This window comes from Haliotis cracherodii, unplaced genomic scaffold, assembly GCF_022045235.1.
Source record: "Haliotis cracherodii isolate W230 unplaced genomic scaffold, xgHalCrac1.p SCAF_4, whole genome shotgun sequence".
Taxonomy (NCBI): domain Eukaryota; kingdom Metazoa; phylum Mollusca; class Gastropoda; order Lepetellida; family Haliotidae; genus Haliotis; species Haliotis cracherodii.
Window position 1 is genome coordinate 67,375,063 of NW_027266297.1, and position 23,278 is coordinate 67,398,340.

Consider the following 23,278-nt stretch of genomic DNA (forward strand, 5'->3'; position numbering starts at 1 on the left):
CTTGTTTCTGAGTTGAAGGCTGAAACGTACCATGAAGAAGATTTGATGAAAGATTGATAATTTATTCACAAATACTGACATTTTACACAAAATATATACACAGTACATATTCACCAATAAAATCACATGTAACCATGGTAACTGTACATGATTCAAGCTATGTACATTTGTTGTTCTGCAGAGAAGAAAATGACTTCCATGACCAAGATAGAGTCAGAGATTCTGTAGCTGACTTTTGTGCATTGACACTACAGATTACATTTTAACTCATTTTAAATTCATATTTTTTGATAATTTTTTTATTTGGTAACCAAGCAACATTTTCAGAATGGCTGCATTGTTAACTTCAAATCTAGCGTTTCTTAAATTTCAGCTCCGTAATCCACTTAAGTACAGTGTGTTAAACCCATTGATGGCATTGCCTGCCCTTATATGTCTAGTATGTCTAATATTGCTAAAAGCAGAGAAACATACTCTGTCACTCTTACACAAACAAACAAACAAAAATGAAAAGGACATTTTCAATATGGCTGCTGTAGCGTCCATGTTGGAAATCAAACCTACAGTTCTACGAGTACTTCATGAAATATGCTGCCATCACCCATCCTAATTACAGTTGTTAAGGTGAACTCCAAACCAAGAAATGAAGACTTGTGAGTTTAGTCATAAATAAAGGAAAGGCTTGATCATTTACAAGTAAAACTGCTATGAATCATTATTTTGTGAATAGCTGAACATGCTGATCGGTCTGTACTTATAACATTCTTGTTCATCGTCCCATAGAGTAGTGTTACAACTGCCCCGAGTTGCCTTCTTTATCCTGACTTGGACACGTGGAGATACCATCTGCCTTACTGCTGTGTGTGAGCACTCTCTCACAGAGTCTGTCCAATGTCCACAGAGAGTGTTCAATAATACATGGGGTTAAACGTGACCCAGTGAGCCTTGGGTTGGTTCCTTGCTCTGTCAGAGGAGGTAAACAAAGACTTGAATGCCTTGCTGGCGGTGGGGTCTTCTTGGATGCTTTTGGCTTTGGCTGCTTTTTCCTCTACTTTCCCATTGGTCACTTTGGTCCTGGGATTCTTCAACCCATTGGTCAGCTTGGACGATCCACTTTCTACCTTGGCCGGCTCCACAATTCTCACTCTCTTGCTGGAACTTGCTTCACCTGTAACAACCCATCTTGCAAATTATCCAAGTATTGAAGTAAGGAAACAATGACATGCTAAGTAATTATTCCCTAATTCTAGAGGTATCATATCAGTTTTTAGTTTGTCAGAGCCTGGACTGACTGTTGGAGCCTGGACTTTGGTACCCATGAGTTGGATACTGACTGATCTAGGATCATTATCAGCAAATATGGACTTCAGAAACAGCAGAACCTGTCAGAATTATGGTCATAACTCTGTTACCGCCTCCGTGGTCTTGTGGTAGAGCATCGGCTAGAGAGTGGAAGGCCAGGGGTTCAATCCCCAGACGCGCCATACCAAAAGATGTTAAAAGACGGTACTTGTTGTTACCCTGTCTGGTGCTCGGCATTAAGGGGCCTTAAACAAGGACTGGTCGGCTCGGAGTCACTATACTGTGTCTGAGTGGGGTATTCATGTTAAACTGCGTGGTATATCACTTGGCTAGCACTATTAATCGGCATCATCCGGACTAGTACAAGCAGCCCCACACGCACCAACACATGCATGCACATCGTTATATAAGTGCAATAATCAAGGACGCGACAGTAAACCCCATTTCACCTCACCTCACCTCACAACTCTGCAGAGCTTCTATATGGCCCAATCTGATGCAGAAGTTACCACATCAAAACAAACTGTAGCTAACGGAAGGGGCTTCACACAACATACCTTCAGCGGCCTGGCTGGTTGTCTCAACCTTGTGTTTCTCTGCCTTTTTGGCTTTCTAGAAACATAGAAAGAAACACAATTCATCCCCTTTTTGCATATTCTCTCTCTTTAGATAATCTTCGATACAATTCAAATATAGGTTATTGATTGACCATCATACTAAGGTAGCTGTACATTAAGTGATTTAGTTGCATGATGAAGACTTGTTTAGTGTTTAGTATAATTTCACAAAATATCAAATAAACAGATGATGATGATGCCCACCTTCTCCATCTTGGCTTTCAGTCTGCGTGCCTCCATTTTTGTCTTCATCTCGTCGTAGTCCTCCTCCGCTGCATTCATCAGCACGATGTCTTCAGGAGCAAATGGCTTCCCACACTAGAGGAGAGAGAAATTCAGTTTCTAGAGAGTGAGGTGGGATAATCTGCAGAGCACCAGTGTTACCCCATGAGCTTGAATACTTATAGCCGATATACCTTTCATTGAGTCTAAAGGTCTGATGCTCACAGGCCAAGGATCATAACTGGGGAGAATCTGGGATTTGAAATGCAGCAGTTTCCTGGCAAGGCTCACTTAGAAAAGGGAGGCAACACTGCATGATGCGCTGTGATGACGAAGGGCATTGGGACCCCAGTCACTTCGTTACCAAATAGTCCTTACAGTAATCCCATAACAACATGGTTAAATGATCTTCAGTCAGTTCAACATCAGGTACTCTGATCTAGAAGATATTTTAAAATGAACATAATCAATAACGATAACTTGATTGATAAAGGTGCTGGCATCTGTACCAGTGTGTTGTGAAATGTCGCATGGAACGAATAAAGACTTTGCAATCTATAAGTCAACAGCTTCCATGTGTCACTAACAGATAGTGAGTCACTGACTCAAAACTGAAGTTGTCTTTGAGTGTAAAATCTTGATATCACTTGTTTTTACACCCGGGAAGATTCTGGTTACAACTGGTTTTCATCAACCCATGCTTGTTGTAAAAGGCTACTAACGGGATCGGGTGGTCAGACTCACTGACTTGTTTGACGCATGTCATCGTATCCCAAATGAGAGATCGATGCTCATGATGTCAATCACTGGATTATTTACAGACCACCGTAATGTAAATACACACTGCCAATTAGAAAGTGGTACAGTTTACAATTGTCAGAGGGATAGATAAAGTATGTCATCTAGACTACCTGTTGGCAGACTTCAATTCTTGTGGAAGCCTCGGTGGCTGGGTGTGTTAAATCGCTACCATTGTGTGCTGGGGTGATTAGGTGCCTCACTCTGTGAGTGTGGGTTTGAATCCCAGATGGGACTCAACCCCAAAAAGTACTACAATTTGTACTTTACAAGGAAAGTGTTATCCAATATATAACATTTGTTACACTATCATATAGCTGGAATATTGCTGAGTGCGGCATCAAATAACAAACAAACAAACAAACTTCGTTTTACATCAAATGAATTCTTGGATCAATCCAAGATAATGAATATAAATCTCGTATTTTGAAAAAGAAAACTATCATGGTTCATCAGTTACACGTGGAACTTTAAAACTGTCTAGTAGTACAATGTCCGTTGAAGAGAATGAGCTACCTTGTGGCAGACATCGGTCTTCACCTCCTTCAGCGCTCGCTCCGACACGACACAGCCACACTTCCAAGAAAAGCAGAATCTGGAGAAGCAAAACAATACCCCATGTAGCCATAGTGTACTCTATCATCAAAACATCATCATGTCAGTCAGCACTTTCCTGTGGTAGATGAAAAAAAAACTAGCTGTCAATCATGTGAACATGTCCAATGACTTTCATAACAATAAAATGTCCCTCATCACACATATATATTATTAAATTATATTAAGTGAGTGAGTGAGTTTGATTTTATGTCGCTTTTAGCAATATTCCAGCAACATCACGGCGGGAGACACCAGAAATGGGCTTCACACATTGTACCCATGTCGGGAAACGAACCCGGGTCTTCGGCGTGACGAGCGAACGCTTTAACCACTAGGCTACCTGTCTGCCCCTAAATTATTATCAAGGATCCATGGAAATGTCATATCTGGTCATGCTACTGAAACAGATAATCATTGGACTCCAGCCACCAATCAAAGGCCAAAGTCTTGTCAAATTCATTTGGGGATAAACATGATAAACGTGATAAACTTTTAAATGTTAAAATAACGAAAATCTTCTGAAAATGACACTTTCATATGGAAAATCAGCAAGCAGTCATAAAATATCTTGATACAGAGTATGTTTCGAGTTGCCGTACACACCTTTGTTTTGTAACCCCAATGTAGAATATAGTAGGGCTGGCTATCGATACAGATCATAGAGTATCATAATAGTTATCTCAAAATCGATCAATTATCCATAAATATCAGAGAAGTAGCTTTGAGCAAATACGCAAAAAATTCCCAAAGAAATCAACATGTTTCACTCCACTGGTGAGTGATGGTACATTTATGCATGGGTTACTTTGTTGACATTTGAGATAAAACAAAACCAGTTGCTTCCCATCTTCAGCAATTGACATTATTGACAATACAAGATTGTCTTGGTAATCTAAACTTTACTTCATCAAAAGAGTTTATGTAAGATATCATTAATGACACAATTAATAATAATTGTTAATATTTCTTCCCATTGACGATAATTCTGGTTATCGATCTTTTTTTGCCAGCCCTAGAATACAGACACATGCAGTACAGGAATCTTGTGAGTTTGCACACTGTGCAAGTACATACTTGTACTTTCCATTCATCTCCAGCCCGACAACTGGACAGATGTAGCCCGACTTCTGCATGTCGATATAGCTGTCCCCCTTCTCCGCCAGCCGTCCCTCGTAGCCCCGGTTCACAGTCAGCTCCAGCTTCTTCAAGTCCTGGCAACACCCAACACAAGGAAATCTTGACCAATGTTAAAGTATCACTGTGTTGAAGCATTCGGTATTTTCATCATCATTCTTGTAATGATGCCGACTGAATGGAACAATTTCAACTGTGCACCTATTACCACACAATGACAACTTGGATCTGAATCCTTCGATGTCCAATGCTATCAGCATGTTGCGAAACGCAGCAATAAGTAATTAACATGACATTCTGCATAGTGTTAGCGGCAGGCAGCTGCAGTCTTAGGGACATTCTCTAGTTACTGGATGTGATAATCAACGTAAACACTGTCAGTGAGTTGGGGTATTCTAATATTGAAATAAGACAAGTTCTATGGATGAACAACAAGATGCTTGATAAAGGTGTTAGGATCTACACCGAAACGTCGCACTAATTGTAATAAAGAAGTTGTTCATCCATAGAACTTGTCTTACATCATCACATCAACTTCTAAATGCCACTTAAAGAAGTTATTCTTATATTGCTACACATAACTGGAAAGTAATTGTGAGTGATCAAAAGTTTTGTTCATGTCGCTAGGATATCTGGTTAGGTTGTGAGGAATATTGCCTGTCTTACAGTTAATTACATACAGGTTGTCATGACACAGCTTGAACATTGCAGACTGTTGTAAAACATGATTCACTCGAAGACCAAAATAAACGATGAATTACCTCCCCTTGACCACACCACTGATCGGATTGGGTTTCTTATCACAATCATTGATGAATTACCTCCCCTTGACCACACCACTGATCAGATTGGGTTTCTTATCACAATCATTGATGAATTACCTCCCCTTGACCACACCACTGATCAGATTGGGTTTCTTATCACAATCATTGATGAATAACTTCCCCTTGACCACACCACTGATCAGATTGGGTTTCTTATCACAATCATTGATGAATTACCTCCCCTTGACCACACCACTGATCAGATTGGGTTTCTTATCACAATCATTGATGAATTACCTCCCCTTGACCACACCACTGATCAGATTGGATTTCTTATCACAATAAATGATGAATTACCTCCCCTTGACCACATCACCGATCAGATTGGATTTCTTATCACAATAAATGATGAATTACCTCCCCTTGACCACACCACTGTGGGTTTCTTATCTCATGAAAAGGGAATAACATCTGATCTCTAATAAGATGAAGAATTCACTACAATCAAACTCTCTACATAAGTACCTTGAGGGCTCTGAGATGGTCAAAGCTTTGTGCACATTCAAATTTACTTCTGTCCAGCAGAAACTCCAGGGCAGACTCTCTGTTGTACAGCCTGAAACACAGAATGACTTATTCACTCATCCACATTTGGACCTGAGTTGAGGCTAGCAACAAACCTAGCTCTCCTTCAAATATGTTCAAACTGTTTGACAACTTAAACATTTACTGTACAAGCAAAAGAGGAAATATAGAGCAGTAAGGATGAAAGTTGGTTTTCATAAAGAATGCTTAACTTCTACGATAAGTACTCATGCCGTTCATAAAATTAAATCATTTCATTTAATCATGTTAATTGTTTAAATGTCACTGTGCATTCTCATGATTTAGAAATATTTAATCCACTTATTAACTTTATTATAAAAGCTAATAGTGAAATCACTCACTGTGTAAAACATGATAACTGTATTATTATTAATAAAACATTCTGGTCTGACACAATTATAAACAGATTGCAAAAAATAAACAGTATCTAATTCTAAAGAATCTCTGGTCTTAATGATAAAACAATGGCCATGTTCACACCGGAAGTCAACTGCAGCATGGCTACCTACTTTCCCAGCTCACAGGCCATGATGGGCTCCACCAGCCGCTCCTGGCTCAGTGCGCAGTGCTTCCATTTGGCCACCAAGTCGGCTGCCTTGTCTTTCTAAATAACAGACAAAATGTCACTGTAGTACATCTGGTGCATGCTACACACCTGAATATAACTGATGTCAATTTGTTATCAAGAAATTGTTTAACTACCAACAACTTCTTTTTCATGATATTCCAGCAAGTTGTAAACCACTTCTCCCACAACTCCTGAATCCATCATGTTGTCTTAGATGACTGTCTTGACTCTTGCCAGTCTATATTCATAGTCAGGATAGTTGTTTCTATCAAAATGCAGTGTAAACTTAAAAGTGTATAAGCTTCCTAAAGGAGTGAGTGAGTAAGGTTTAACGCCGCTTTTAGCAATATTCCAGCAATATTCCAGCAATATCACAGCGGGGGACACCACAAATGGGCTTCACACATTGTACCCATGTCGGGAATCGAACCCGGGTCTTTGGCGTGACGAGCATACGCTTTAACCACTAGGCTACCCGACCGCCCCTCTTCCTAAAGGAACACAACATAGTTATTGTTAATTATTGCTCTCTTATATATCAATTACTCATCACTCGACATTGATGCAAACAGACATGTGTACATGGTGTAGTGTAGACTTGATCATGTTTATGGTATGATGGTATGTACTGGAGTTCTCAATATGCTGACTCACTGAGTCAGAATTCAGGGTTATAGCGAAAACTGCACCTCAGCAAAACGTCACCGAGCAAAAAAGGCACCGATTGGCGAAAACGGAACCTCGACTCAAGCGAAAACAGCTACTTTTGCCTGGCGAAAACGGCACCTTATTTTTTTTTACCTTGGTCAAAAAAGTGCTATTAAACTTATATGGTAACTTGCAAACACCAATAATTGTGAGATGCTAAAACAAGTTTACATTAGAAATTAGCCTCTACTCCAACTATAATCCAACTTAGCTTATACGCAACACAACTTATTGTGAAAACATGACATGCTTTGAAGAAAAATAATAGAAATTAAACTCACGTCGTCTTTACAAACACAAATAATTGTGAAATTGTGAAATAAAACAAGTAAGAAATTAGACCCCTACTCCAATTTACTCGCCGACTGATTGGGAGGCGCAGTTAACTTAATGTGAAAACACTATACGCTTTGAAGTGTTAAGTACCTTTACTTAATTTAAACTGAAACTGTATTTAAGAGGCCTAACATGGTGCTGTCAGATCACAATTATTCACAATGGCCTTTCGATGTGTTGCATGAGAGAAGAATGTCAGAAAACAACAACATGCTATGATAACTGTGACCATGTAAATAAACCATATATATTACTACAAAAATCGTTCTTATCATTTTTGAAAATAGGGGTGCCGTTTTCGCCCGACACATAGTGGCCGTTTTCGCCCGACACATAGTAGCCGTTTTTGCCAAATGCGGTGCCGTTTTGCTGAGGTGCCGTTTTAGCCTGCACCCAGAATTCAAAGTATTAAAACAAAAAGTGGCTGGGTATGATATCAAGTTTGAGCTTGAAGGCTCAGACAACTCTACAATAAGAGCATTGACTCTAAATATGCTAATGGAGTTATTTGAAAGTATTTACTCACTTCTTTAATGAGTCATTTAGAACTTTGAGTACTAAGTCATGATAAGATAGGCCTATAAGGATGTACACCTTCTTGATTACAATTAGGAGTGACGTATCAGTGTAGGTTCTAACGGTGTTTGATAACAGAGTTAGAACCTACCTGTACACCGAAACGTCGCTCCCAATTGTAATCATGGTAATAAAGAACTTCTTACACCAAAAGAGACGGTTACAGCAGCTAAGTAAATTGTTGTTTCTTTACAGGATATAGGTGTGGACTAATGACCCGTCGCTGCATGTCAGTACCATGTCAGGTGGCAAGTATGAATAATGTAAAGTTTTGTCCGTCATATGAAGATCTCCGATGTTGAGGTGAATCAGTGTCAAAGCAAGTTCTAGTTGAATCATTCTCAGTGAAATTTCCGTATATACAATCACAATCACAACATACTTGCTCTGGTTTTTTCTTCGTCCTGACCAACTCATCGCGCTTCGGGATGGTTCCTCCATCGCAACCCATCCTGTAATTGTTCAAGATGTTCAATCTAGACTATCAAATGATAACAAACAGAATGATGATTCTGTTGTCGTACTCGTATTCGTATGCGGTCGAGTCAGTATACGTCCCTTTCCCAGACCAGGCCTCAGCGCTACTTTTATCGAGAGGTATGCCTGTTGTACACGCGCGTGTAGTTCAACTATACTGTATTTAAGCTTCCGCACGCCAAAACGAAATGCGCGGCTAATAATAGACAAATTCCAGTCAAATTATAACAATTCCATACATTTTTGTCTGAATAAATATTACTCAAAAGCGAACGCCGTATTCTGGGACAAAATTTTCATAACAAATAACGTTAAAGGAGAGTATTGTATGCTCTTACCCTTACAATTCGTACTGTAACGTGTTTTATAAATGTACATAAATTTATAACATTTAAAGCCATTAATTTTCTTATCTGTACTGTTAGTGAGGTAAATAATCATCGCTACCTCCACAACTGTTGAAATATATATATTTTTTTACTATGTATGACTCCTACTGATCACTCTTCACATTGTTACATAGAAGAAACATCGCTATGTGTTTTCCAATATAATATAACCAGGAGACGAACACTGGTCGCGGAAAGGGACAACTACAGACTTTTCATATTGCTTGGATATAGCGTGTGAGTAAAGAGTGGTCACTACCTCCACAGCTGTCGTAATATATTTATCATTTTTACTATGTATGACTCCTACTGGACCATCTACACATTATTATATAAAAGAAACATCCCTATGTGTTTTCCAATATCAATTAAATGGGAGACAAACACTGGTCGCGGAAAGGGACAACTACAGACTTTTCATATTGCTTGGATATAGCGCGTGGGTAAATAGTGGTGGTCATTACCTCCACAGCTGTCGTAATATATCTATTATTTTTACTATATATGACTCCTACTGGACCGTCTACACATTATTATATAAAAGAAACATCCCTGTGTGTTTTCCAATATCAATTAAATGGGGGACGAACACTGGTCGTGGAAAGGGACAACTACAGACTTTTCATATTGCTTCCATATAGCGTGTGGGTAAATAGTGGTCACTACATCCACAGCTGTCGTAATATATTGATTATTTTTACAATGTATGACTCCTACTGGACCATCTATACATTATTATATAAAAGAAACATCCCTGTGTGATTTCCAATATCAATTAAATGGGGGACGAACACTGGTCGCGGAAAGGGACAACTACAGACTTTTCATATTACTTGTATATATCATGTTGGTAAATAATCGTTGCTAACCCCACAGCTGTTGTAATATATTGATTAATTTTACGATGTATGACTCCTACTGGACCATCTATACATTATTATATAAAAGAAACATCCCTGTGTGTTTTCCAATATCAATTAAATGGGGGACGAACACTGGTCGCGGAAAGGGACATCTACAGACTTTTCATATTGCTTGCATATACCATGTAGGTAAATAATCGTTGCTACCTCCACAACTGTTGAAATATATTGATTAGTTTTACGATGTTTGACTCCTACTGGACCATCTATACATTATTATATAAAAGAAACATCCTTGTGTGTTTTCCAATATCAATTAAATGGGAGACGAACACTGGTCGCGGAAAGGGAAAACTACAGACTTTTCATATTGCTTGGATATAGCGCGTGGGTAAATAGTGGTGGTCATTACCTCCACAGCTGTCGTAATATATCTATTATTTTTACTATATATGAGTCCTACTGGACCGTCTACACAATATTATATAAAAGAAACATCCCTGTGTGTTTTGCAATATCAATTAAATGGGGGACGAACACTGGTCGCGGAAAGGGACAACTACAGACTTTTCATATTGCTTGCATATAGTGTGTGGGTAAATAGTGGTCACTACATCCACAGCTGTTGTAATATATTGATTATTTTTACTATGTATGACTCTTACTGGACCATCTATACATTTTTATATAAAAGAAACATTCCTGTGTGATTTCCGATACAATTTAAACGGGAGACAAACACTGGTCGCGAAAAGGGACATCTACAGACTTTTCATATTGCTTGCATATAGCGTGTGGGTAAATAGTGGTCACTGCCTCCACAGCTGTTGTAATATATTGATTATTTTTACTATGTATGACTCCTACTGGACCATCTATACATTATTATATAAAAGAAACATCCCTGTGTGTTTTCCAATATCAATTAAATGGGAGACGAACACTGGTCGCGGAAAGGGACAACTACAGACTTTTCATATTACTTGTATATAGCATGTGGGTAAATAATCGTTGCTAACCCCACAGCTGTTGTAATATATTGATTATTTTTACTATGTATGACTCCTAATAGACCATCTATACATTATTAAATAAAAGAAACATCCTTGTGTGATTTCCAATACAATTTAAACGGGAGAGAAACACTGGTCGCGGAAAGGGACATCTACAGACTTTTCATATTGCTTGCATATAGCGCTTGGGTAAATAGTGGTGGTCATTAAATCCACAGCTGTCGTAATATATCTATGATTTTTACTATATATGACTCCTACTGGACCGTCTACACATTATTATATAAAAGAAACATCCTTGTGTGATTTCCAATACAATTTAAACGGGAGACAAACACTGGTCGCGGAAAGGGACATCTACAGACTTTTCATATTGCTTGCATATACCATGTAGGTAAATAATCGTCGCTACCTCCACAACTGTTGAAATATATTGATTAGTTTTACTATGTATGACTCCTACTAGACCATCTATACATTATTATATAAAAGAAACATCCTTGTGTGATTTCCAATACAATTTAAACGGGAGACGAACACTGGTCGCGGAAAGGGACAACTACAGACTTTTCATATTACTTGTATATAGCATGTGGGTAAATAATCGTTGCTAACCCCACAGCTGTTGTAATATATTGATTATTTTTACTATGTATGACTCTTACTGGACCATCTATACATTATTATATAAAAGAAACATCCCTGTGTGATTTCCAATATCAATTAAATGGGGGACGAACACTGGTCGCGGAAAGTGACAACTACAGACTTTTCATATTACTTGTATATAGCATGTGGGTAAATAATCGTTGCTAACCCCACAGCTGTTTTAATGTATTTATTATTTTTACGATGTATGACTCCTACTGGACCATCTACACGTTATTATATAAAAGAAACATACCCGTTTCATTTTCAATATCAATTAAATGGGGGACAAACACTGGTCGCGTAAAGGGACAACTACAGACTTTTCATATTACTTGTATATATCATGTTGGTAAATAATCGTTGTTAACCCAACAGCTGTTGTAATATATTGAATATTTTTACTATGTATGACTCCTAATAGACCATCTATACATTATTAAATAAAAGAAACATCCTTGTGTGATTTCCAATACAATTTAAACGGGAGAGAAACACTGGTCGCGGAAAGGGACATCTACAGACTTTTCATATTGCTTGCATATAGCGCGTGGGTAAATAGTGGTGGTCATTAAATCCACAGCTGTCGTAATATATCTATGATTTTTACTATATATGACTCCTACTGGACCGTCTACACATTAGTATATAAAAGAAACATCCTTGTGTGATTTCCAATACAATTTAAACGGGAGACAAACACTGGTCGCGGAAAGGGACATCTACAGACTTTTCATATTGCTTGCATATACCATGTAGGTAAATAATCGTCGCTACCTCCACAACTGTTGAAATATATTGATTAGTTTTACTATGTATGACTCATACTAGACCTTCTATACATTATTATATAAAAGAAACATCCTTGTGTGATTTCCAATACAATTTAAACGGGAGACGAACACTGGTCGCGGAAAGGGACAACTACAGACTTTTCATATTACTTGTATATAGCATGTGGGTAAATAATCGTTGCTAACCCCACAGCTGTTGTAATATATAGATTATTTTTACTATGTGTGACTCCTACTGGACCATCTATACATTATTATATAAAAGAAACATCCTTGTGTGATTTCCAATACAATTTAAACGGGAGACAAAGACTGGTCGCGGAAAGGGACAACTACAGACTTTTCATATTGCTTGCATATAGCGTGTGGGTAAATAGTGGTCACTACCTCCACAGCTGTTGTAATATATTGATTAGTTTTACGATGTATGACTCCTACTGGACCGTCTACACATTATTATATAAAAGAAACATCCCTGTGTGATTTCCAATATCATTTAAATGAGAGACTAACACTGGTGGCGGAAAGGGACAACTACAGACTTTTCATATTCTTGGATATAGCGTGTGGATAAATAGTGGTCACTACCTCAACAGCTGTTGTAATATATTGATTATTTTTACTATGTATGACTCCTACTGGACCATCTATACATTATTATATAAAAAAAAACACCCCTGTGTGTTTTCAAATATCAATTAAATGGGGGACGAACACTGGTCGCGGAAAGGGACAACTACAGACTTTTCATATTGCTTGCATATATAGCGTGTGGATAAATAGTGGTCACTACCTCCACAGATGTCGTAATGTATTTATTATTTTTACGATGTATGACTCCTACTGGACCATCTACGCATTATTATATAAAAGAAACATACCCGTGTCATTTTCAATATCAATTAAATGGGGGACGAACACTGGTCGTGGAAAGGGAAAACTACAGACTTTTCATATTGCTTGGATATAGCGCGTGGGTAAATAGTGGTGGTCATTACCTCCACAGCTGTCGTAATATATCTATTATTTTTACTATATATGACTCTTACTGGACCGTCTACACAATATTATATAAAAGAAACATCCCTGTGTGTTTTGCAATATCAATTAAATGGGGGACGAACACTGGTCGCGGAAAGGGACAACTACAGACTTTTCATATTGCTTGCATATAGCGTGTGGGTAAATAGTGGTCACTACATCCACAGCTGTCGTAATATATTGATTATTTTTACTATGTATGACTCCTACTGGACCATCTATACATTATTATATAAAAGAAACATTCCTGTGTGATTTCCGATACAATTTAAACGGGAGACAAACACTGGTCGCGAAAAGGGACATCTACAGACTTTTCATATTGCTTGCATATAGCGTGTGGGTAAATAGTGGTCACTACCTCCACAGCTGTTGTAATATATTGATTATTTTTACGATGTATGACTCCTACTGGACCATCTATACATTATTATATAAAAGAAACATCCCTGTGTGATTTCCAATATCAATTAAATGGGGGACGAACACTGGTCGCGGAAAGGGACAACTACAGACTTTTCATATTACTTGTATATAGCATGTTGGTAAATAATCGTTGCTAACCCCACAGCTGTTTTAATGTATTTATTATTTTTACTATGTATGACTCCTACTGGACCATCTACACGTTATTATATAAAAGAAACATACCCGTTTCATTTTCAATATCAATTAAATGGGGGATAAACACTGGTCGCGTAAAGGGACAACTACAGACTTTTCATATTACTTGTATATATCATGTTGGTAAATAATCGTTGTTAACCCAACAGCTGTCGTAATATATTGATTATTTTTACTATGTATGACTCCTACTGGACCGTCTACACATTATTATATAAAAGAAACATACCTGTGTGATTTCCAATATCAATTAAATGGGAGATGAACACTGGTCGCGGAAAGGGACATCTACAGACTTTTCATATTGCTTGCATATACCATGTAGGTAAATAATCGTCGCTACCTCCACAACTGTTGAAATATATTGATTATTTTTACTATGTATGACTCCTACTGGACCATCTATACATTATTATATAAAAGAAACATCCCTGTGTGATTTCCAATATCAATTTAAACGGGAGACAAACACTGGTCGCGGAAAGGGACAACTACAGACTATTCATATTGCTTGCATATAGCGTGAGGGTAAATAGTGGTTGTCATTACCTCCACAGCTGTCGTAATATATCTATTATTTTTACTATATATGACTCCTACTGGACCGTCTACACATTATTATATAAAAGAAACATCCCTGTGTGTTTTCCAATAACAATTAAATTGGGGACGAACACTGGTGGCGGAAAGGGACAACTACAGACTTTTCATATTGCTTGAATATAGCGTCTGGGTAAATAGTGGTCACTACCTCCACAGATGTCGTAATATATTTTTTTTTTTTTACTATGTATGACTCCTACTGGACCATCTATACATTATTATATAAAAGAAACATCCTTGTGTGATTTCCAATACAATTTAAACGGGAGACAAACACTGGTCGCGGAAAGGGAAAACTACAGACTTTTCATATTGCTTGCATATAGCATGTGGGTAAATAGTGGTCACTATCTCTACAGCTGTTGTAATACATTGATTATTTTTACGATGTATGACTCCTACTGGACCGTCTACACATTATTATATAAAAGAAACATCCCTGTGTGATTTCCAATATCAATTAAATGAGAAACGACTACTGGTGGCGGAAAGGGACAACTACAGACTTTTCATATTGCTTGCATATAGCGTTTGGGTAATAGTGGTCACTACCTCTACTGCTGTTGTAAAATATTTATTATTTTTACTATGTATGACTCCTACTGGACCGTCTACACATTATTATATAAAAGAAACATACCTGTGTGATTTCTAATATCAATTAAATGGGAGATGAACACTGGTCGCGGAAAGGGACATCTACAGACTTTTCATATTGCTTGCATATACCATGTAGGTAAATAATCGTCGCTACCTCCACAACTGTTGAAATATATTGATTAGTTTTACTATGTATGACTCCTACTGGACCATCTATACATTATTATATAAAAGAAACATCCCTGTGTGATTTCCAATATCAATTTAAACGGGAGACAAACACTGGTCGCGGAAAGGGACAACTACAGACTATTCATAAAGCTTGCATATAGCGTGAGGGTAAATAGTGGTTGTCATTACCTCCACAGCTGTCGTAATATATCTATTATTTTTACTATATATGACTCCTACTGGACCGTCTACACATTATTATATAAAAGAAACATCCCTGTGTGTTTTCCAATAACAATTAAATGGGGGACGAACACTGGTGGCGGAAAGGGACAACTACAGACTTTTCATATTGCTTGAATATAGCGTCTGGGTAAATAGTGGTCACTACCTCCACAGATGTCGTAATATATTTTTTTTTTTTTACTATGTATGACTCCTACTGGACCATCTATACATTATTATATAAAAGAAACATCCTTGTGTGATTTCCAATACAATTTAAACGGGAGACAAACACTGGTCGCGGAAAGGGAAAACTACAGACTTTTCATATTGCTTGCATATAGCATGTGGGTAAATAGTGGTCACTATCTCCACAGCTGTTGTAATACATTGATTATTTTTACGATGTATGACTCCTACTGGACCGTCTACACATTATTATATAAAAGAAACATCCCTGTGTGATTTCCAATATCAATTAAATGGGAGACAAACACTGGTCGCGGAAAGGGACAACTACAGACTTTTCATATTGCTTGCATATACCATGTAGGTTAATAATCGTCGCTACCTCCACAGCTGTCGATATATATATATTATTTTTACTATATATGACTCCTACTGGACCGTCTACACATTATTATATAAAAGAAACATCCTTGTGTGTTTTCCAATATCAATTAAATGAGAGACGAACACCGGTTGCGGAAAGGGACAACTACAGACTTTTCATATTGCTTGGATGTAGCGTGTGGGTAAATAGTGGTCACTACCTGCACAACTGTTGTAATATATCTATTATTTTTTTATGTATGACTCCTACGGGACCGTCTACACATTATTATATAAAAGAAACATCCCTGTGTGTTTTCCAATATCAATTAAATGGGAGACGGACACTGGTCGCGGAAAGGGACAACAACAGACTTTTCATATTGCCTTGATAAGGTGGTTTGAAAATCCTCATCGCTATCCCCACAAGTGGTATATTTCAATGATTTATTATATAGTTAGTCCAATGGCATGTCACAGTTCACATTATATAAGAGGAAATGTGTTTTCCAAATTAACTAAATGGGAGGCGAACACTGGTCTGGGAAAGGGACAATTGCAGACTGCACACGGTCCTGTGTCTAAATATAGACACAGACGCAGTGATGAAGGCTGGCTGGGTCTGAGAAAGGGACAAGTTCAGACTGATCGTGTAGCGACCCGTACAAGTGGTATAATACTATTATTTTTACATCTTTACGCCACAGACATGCCGTTCTACACAGTATAATACACAAGAATAACCTGGCTTATTTCCATATCAATTAAACGGGAGGCGAACATTGGTCTGGGAAAGGGACAAGTACAGACTGTTCATATTGCTTTGTATGGGGTGTGGGGAAATCATCGCCGATACCCCACAACTAGAATAATACAATTATTATTTTTATATTTACGACACTGAATGGTCTCTCTACATATTATTATATAAAAGTAGCCTCCTTGTGTGTTTTCCATATTAACAAAACGAGAGGCGAACACTGGTCTGGGAAAGGGACAACTGCAGACTGCACACGGTCCTGTGTCTAAATATATACACGGACGCAGTGATTAAGGCTGGCTGGGTCTGGGAAAGGGACAAGTACAGATTGATAGTGTAGCGACCCCCACGAGTGGTATAATAAATTATTTTTACATCTTTAAGCCACGGACAGGCCATTCTACACAGTATAATACACAAGAATAGCCTGGCTTATTTCTACACAATTAAATGGGAGGCGAACATTGGTCTGGGAAAGGGACAATTACAGACTGCACACGGTCCTGTGTCTAAATACTAGTGTAGACACGGACGTTGTAATGACGGCTCCCTGGCTCTTGGAAAGGGACAAGTACGGACTGATTGTCTAGTCTACTATAAGGTGTAGGAAAATTATCGCCGCTACTCCCACACATGGCATAATATATTTTTTTACATAGTTAAGCCACGGACAGATCATTCTTCACAGCATAATAGACAAGAATAACCACGCTAGAAGTGTGAAAATCCTCATCGCTACCCACACAATCAGAATAATAAAATGATCTTTCATATATATTTAGTCTACTGGCATGTCACAATAACACATAATACTGTGTAGATTCCCATCAGATATACACATCAAAAATAATAAATAGATTACAACAGTTGCATGTGGAGGTAGCGACGTTTATTTACCGTCTCGCTATATACAAGTAATATGAAAAATGTTCGTCTCACAGGTTACTGACATTGGAAAACACTCAGGGATGTTTCTGTTATATAATAATGTGTAGAGTGGCCAGTAGGGGTCATGCACAGTAAAAATAATAGATATATTACAACAGCTGTTGAGGTAGTGACCACTATTTACCCACGCGCTATATGCAAGCAATATGGAAAGTCTGTAGTTGCCCCTTTCAGCGACCAGTGTTCCTCTCCCGTTTAATTGATATTGGAAAACACTCAGGGATGTTGTTTTTTTATATAATAATGTGTAGAATGACCAGTAGGAGTCATACATAGTAAAAATAATAAATATATTACTACAGCTGTTCAGGCAGCGTCCACTATTTCCCCACGTGCTATATCCAAGCAATATGAAAAGTCTGTAGATGTCCCTTTCCGCGACCAGTGTTCATTTCCCGTTTAATTGATATTGGAAAACGAACAGGGATGTTTCTTTTATATAATAATGTGTATACTGATCAGTAGGAGTCATAAATAGTAAAAATAATCATTATATTTCAACAGTTGTGGAGGTAGTGACCACTATTTACCCACGCGCTATATCCAAGCAATATGAAAAGTCTGTAGATGTCCCTTTCCGCGACCAGTGTTCGTCTCCCGTTTAATTGATATTGGAAAACGCACAGGGATGTTTCTTTGATATCATAATGTGTAGAGTGACCAGTAGGGGTCATGCATAGTAAAACTAATATATATATTACAACATCTGTGGAGGTAGTGACCACTATTTACCCACGCGCTATATGCAAGCAATATGAAAAGTCTGTAGTTGTCCCTTTCCGCGACCAGTATTCGTCTCCCGTTTAATTGATATTGGAAAACACAAAGCGATGTTTCTTTTATATAATAATGTGTATACTGACCAGTAGGAGTCATAAACAGTAAAAATAATCATTATATTTCAACAGTTCTGCAGATAGTGACCACTATTTACCCACGCGCTATATCCAAGCAATATGAAAAGTCTGTAGATGTCCCTTTCCGCGACCAGTATTCGTCTCCCGTTTAATTGATATTGGAAAACACAAAGCGATGTTTCTTTTATATAAGAATGTGTAGAGTGACCAGTAGGAGTCATAAACAGTAAAAATAATCATTATATTTCAACAGTTGTGCAGGTAGTGACCACTATTTACCCACGCGCTATATCCAAGCAATATGAAAAGTCTGTAGATGTCCCTTTCCGCGACCAGTGTTCGTCTTCCGTTTAATTGATATTGGAAAACACAAAGCAATGTTTCTTTTATATAATAATGTGTATACTGACCAGTAGGAGTCATAAACAGTAAAAATAATCATTATATTTCAACAGTTGTGCAGGTAGTGACCACTATTTACCCACGCGCTATATGCAAGCAATATGAAAAGTCTGTAGATGTCCCTTTCCGCGACCAGTGTTCGTCTTCCGTTTAATTGATATTGGAAAACACATAGGGATGTTTCTTTTATATAATAATGTGTATACTGACCAGTAGGAGTAATAAACAGTAAAAATAATCATTATATTTCAACAGTTGTGCAGGTAGTGACCACTATTTACCCACGCGCTATATGCAAGCAATATGAAAAGTCTGTAGATGTCCCTTTCCGCGACCAGTATTCGTCTCCCGTTTAATTGATATTGGAAAACACAAAGCGATGTTTCTTTATATAAGAATGTGTAGAGTGACCAGTAGGAGTCATAAACAGTAAAAATAATCATTATATTTCAACAGTTGTGCAGGTAGTGACCACTATTTACCCACGCGCTATATGCAAGCAATATGAAAAGTCTGTAGATGTCCCTTTCCGCGACCAGTGTTCGTCTTCCGTTTAATTGATATTGGAAAACACATAGGGATGTTTCTTTTATATAATAATGTGTATACTGACCAGTAGGAGTCATAAACAGTAAAAATAATCATTATATTTCAACAGTTGTGCAGGTAGTGACCACTATTTACCCACGCACTATATGCAAGCAATATGAAAAGTCTGTAGATGTCCCTTTCCGCGACCAGTATTCGTCTCCCGTTTAATTGATATTGGAAAACACAAAGCGATGTTTCTTTTATATAAGAATGTGTAGAGTGACCAGTAGGAGTCATAAACAGTAAAAATAATCATTATATTTCAACAGTTGTGCAGGTAGTGACCACTATTTACCCACGCGCTATATCCAAGCAATATGAAAAGTCTGTAGATGTCCCTTTCCGCGACCAGTGTTCGTCTTCCGTTTAATTGATATTGGAAAACGCACAGGGATGTTTCTTTTATATAATAATGTGTAGAGTGACCAGTAGGGGTCATGCATAGTAAAACTAATATATATATTACAACATCTGTGGAGATAGTGACCACTATTTACCCACGCGCTATATGCAAGCAATATGAAAAGTCTGTAGATGTCCCTTTCCGCGACCAATGTTCGTCTTCCGTTTAATTGATATTGGAAAACGCACAGGGATGTTTCTTTTATATAATAATGTGTATACTGACCAGTAGGAGTAATAAACAGTAAAAATAATCATTATATTTCAACAGTTGTGCAGGTAGTGACCACTTTTTTTCCCACGCGCTATATCCAAGCAATATGAAAAGTCTGTAGATGTCCCTTTCCGCGACCAGTGTTCGTCTCCCATTTAATTGATATTGGAAAACGCACAGGGATGTTTCTTTGATATACTAATGTGTAGAGTGACCAGAAGGAGTCATGCATAGTAAAACTAATATATATATTACAACATCTGTGGAGGTAGTGACCACTATTTACCTACGCGTTATATGCAAGCAATATGAAAAGTCTGTAGATGTCCCTTTCCGCGACTAGTGTTCGTCTCCCGTTTAATTGATATTGGAAAACACAAAGCGATGTTTCTTTTATATAAAAATGTGTAGAGTGACCAGTAGGAGTCATAAACAGTAAAAATAATCATTATATTTCAACAGTTGTGCAGGTAGTGACCACTATTTACCCACGCGCTATATCCAAGCAATATGAAAAGTCTGTAGATGTCCCTTTCCGCGACTAGTGTTTGTCTCCCGTTTAATTGATATTGGAAAACGCACAGGGATGTTTCTTTTATATAAAAATGTGTAGAGTGACCAGTAGGGGTCATGCATAGTAAAACTAATATATATATATCACAACAGTTGTGGAGGTAGTGACCACTATTTACCCACGCGCTATATCCAAGCAATATGAAAAGTCTGTAGATATCCCTTTCCGCGACCAGTGTTCGTCTCCCGTTTAATTGATATTGGAAAACGCACCGGGATGTTTTTTATATAATGATGTGTAGAGTGACCACTAGGGGTCATGCATAGTAAAATTAATATATATATATCACAACAGTTGTGGAGGTAGTGACCACTATTTACCCACGCGCTATATCCAAGCAATATGAAAAGTCTGTAGATGTCCCTTTCCGCGACCAGTGTTCGTCTTCCGTTTAATTGATATTGGAAAACACAAAGCAATGTTTCTTTTATATAATAATGTGTATACTGACCAGTAGGAATCATAAACAGTAAAAATTATCATTATATTTTAACAGTTGTGCAGGTAGTGACCACTATTTACCCACGCGCTATATGCAAGCAATATGAAAAGTCTGTAGATGTCCCTTTCCGCGACCAGTGTTCGTCTTCCGTTTAATTGATATTGGAAAACACATAGGGATGTTTCTTTTATATAAGAATGTGTATACTGACCAGTAGGAGTAATAAACAGTAAAAATAATCATTATATTTCAACAGTTGTGCAGGTAGTGACCACTATTTACCCACGCGCTATATGCAAGCAATATGAAAAGTCTGTAGATGTCCCTTTCCGCGACCAGTATTCGTCTCCCGTTTAATTGATATTGGAAAACACAAAGCGATGTTTCTTTATATAAGAATGTGTAGAGTGACCAGTAGGAGTCATAAACAGTAAAAATAATCATTATATTTCAACAGTTGTGCAGGTAGTGACCACTATTTACCCACGCGCTATACGCAAGCAATATGAAAAGTCTGTAGATGTCCCTTTCCGCGACCAGTGTTCGTCTTCCGTTTAATTGATATTGGAAAACACATAGGGATGTTTCTTTTATATAATAATGTGTATACTGACCAGTAGGAGTCATAAACAGTAAAAATAATCATTATATTTCAACAGTTGTGCAGGTAGTGACCACTATTTATCCACGCACTATATGCAAGCAATATGAAAAGTCTGTAGATGTCCCTTTCCGCGACCAGTATTCGTCTCCCGTTTAATTGATATTGGAAAACACAAAGCGATGTTTCTTTTATATAAGAATGTGTAGAGTGACCAGTAGGAGTCATAAACAGTAAAAATAATCATTATATTTCAACAGTTGTGCAGGTAGTGACCACTATTTACCCACGCGCTATATCCAAGCAATATGAAAAGTCTGTAGATGTCCCTTTCCGCGACCAGTGTTCGTCTTCCGTTTAATTGATATTGGAAAACGCACAGGGATGTTTCTTTTATATAATAATGTGTAGAGTGACCAGTAGGGGTCATGCATAGTAAAACTAATATATATATTACAACATCTGTGGAGATAGTGACCACTATTTACCCACGCGCTATATCCAAGCAATATGAAAAGTCTGTAGATGTCCCTTTCCGCGACCAATGTTCGTCTTCCGTTTAATTGATATTGGAAAACGCACAGGGATGTTTCTTTTATATAATAATGTGTATACTGACCAGTAGGAGTCATAAACAGTAAAAATAATCATTATATTTCAACAGTTGTGCAGGTAGTGACCACTTTTTTTCCCACGCGCTATATCCAAGCAATATGAAAAGTCTGTAGATGTCCCTTTCCGCGACCAGTGTTCGTCTCCCATTTAATTGATATTGGAAAACGCACAGGGATGTTTCTTTGATATACTAATGTGTAGAGTGACCAGAAGGAGTCATGCATAGTAAAACTAATATATATATTACAACATCTGTGGAGGTAGTGACCACTATTTACCTACGCGTTATATGCAAGCAATATGAAAAGTCTGTAGATGTCCCTTTCCGCGACTAGTGTTCGTCTCCCGTTTAATTGATATTGGAAAACACAAAGCGATGTTTCTTTTATATAAAAATGTGTAGAGTGACCAGTAGGAGTCATAAACAGTAAAAATAATCATTATATTTCAACAGTTGTGGAGGTAGTGACCACTATTTACCCACGCGCTATATGCAAGCAATATGAAAAGTCTGTAGATGTCCCTTTCCGCGACCAGTGTTCGTCTTCCGTTTAATTTATATTGGAAAACACAAAGCAATGTTTCTTTTATATAAAAATGTGTATACTGACCAGTAGGAGTAATAAACAGTAAAAATAATCATT

The 23,278-nt window shown here is 37.6% G+C and overlaps 1 protein-coding gene across 1 annotated transcript; it reads right to left on the reverse strand.

Annotated features, from left to right (window-relative positions):
- Positions 1–453: 453 nt before the first annotated feature.
- Positions 454–8,755, reverse strand: LOC139478901 (replication termination factor 2-like). Its single transcript, XM_071261576.1, has 8 exons — positions 8,611–8,755; positions 6,550–6,644; positions 5,960–6,050; positions 4,611–4,747; positions 3,456–3,534; positions 2,124–2,237; positions 1,860–1,914; positions 454–1,168 (listed from the first exon to the last, which is right to left on the reverse strand). Exons 1-8 carry the CDS (start codon positions 8,677–8,679, stop codon positions 909–911), a joined length of 900 nt encoding a protein of 299 aa, XP_071117677.1. The 5' UTR covers positions 8,680–8,755; the 3' UTR covers positions 454–908.
- Positions 8,756–23,278: the final 14,523 nt, after the last annotated feature.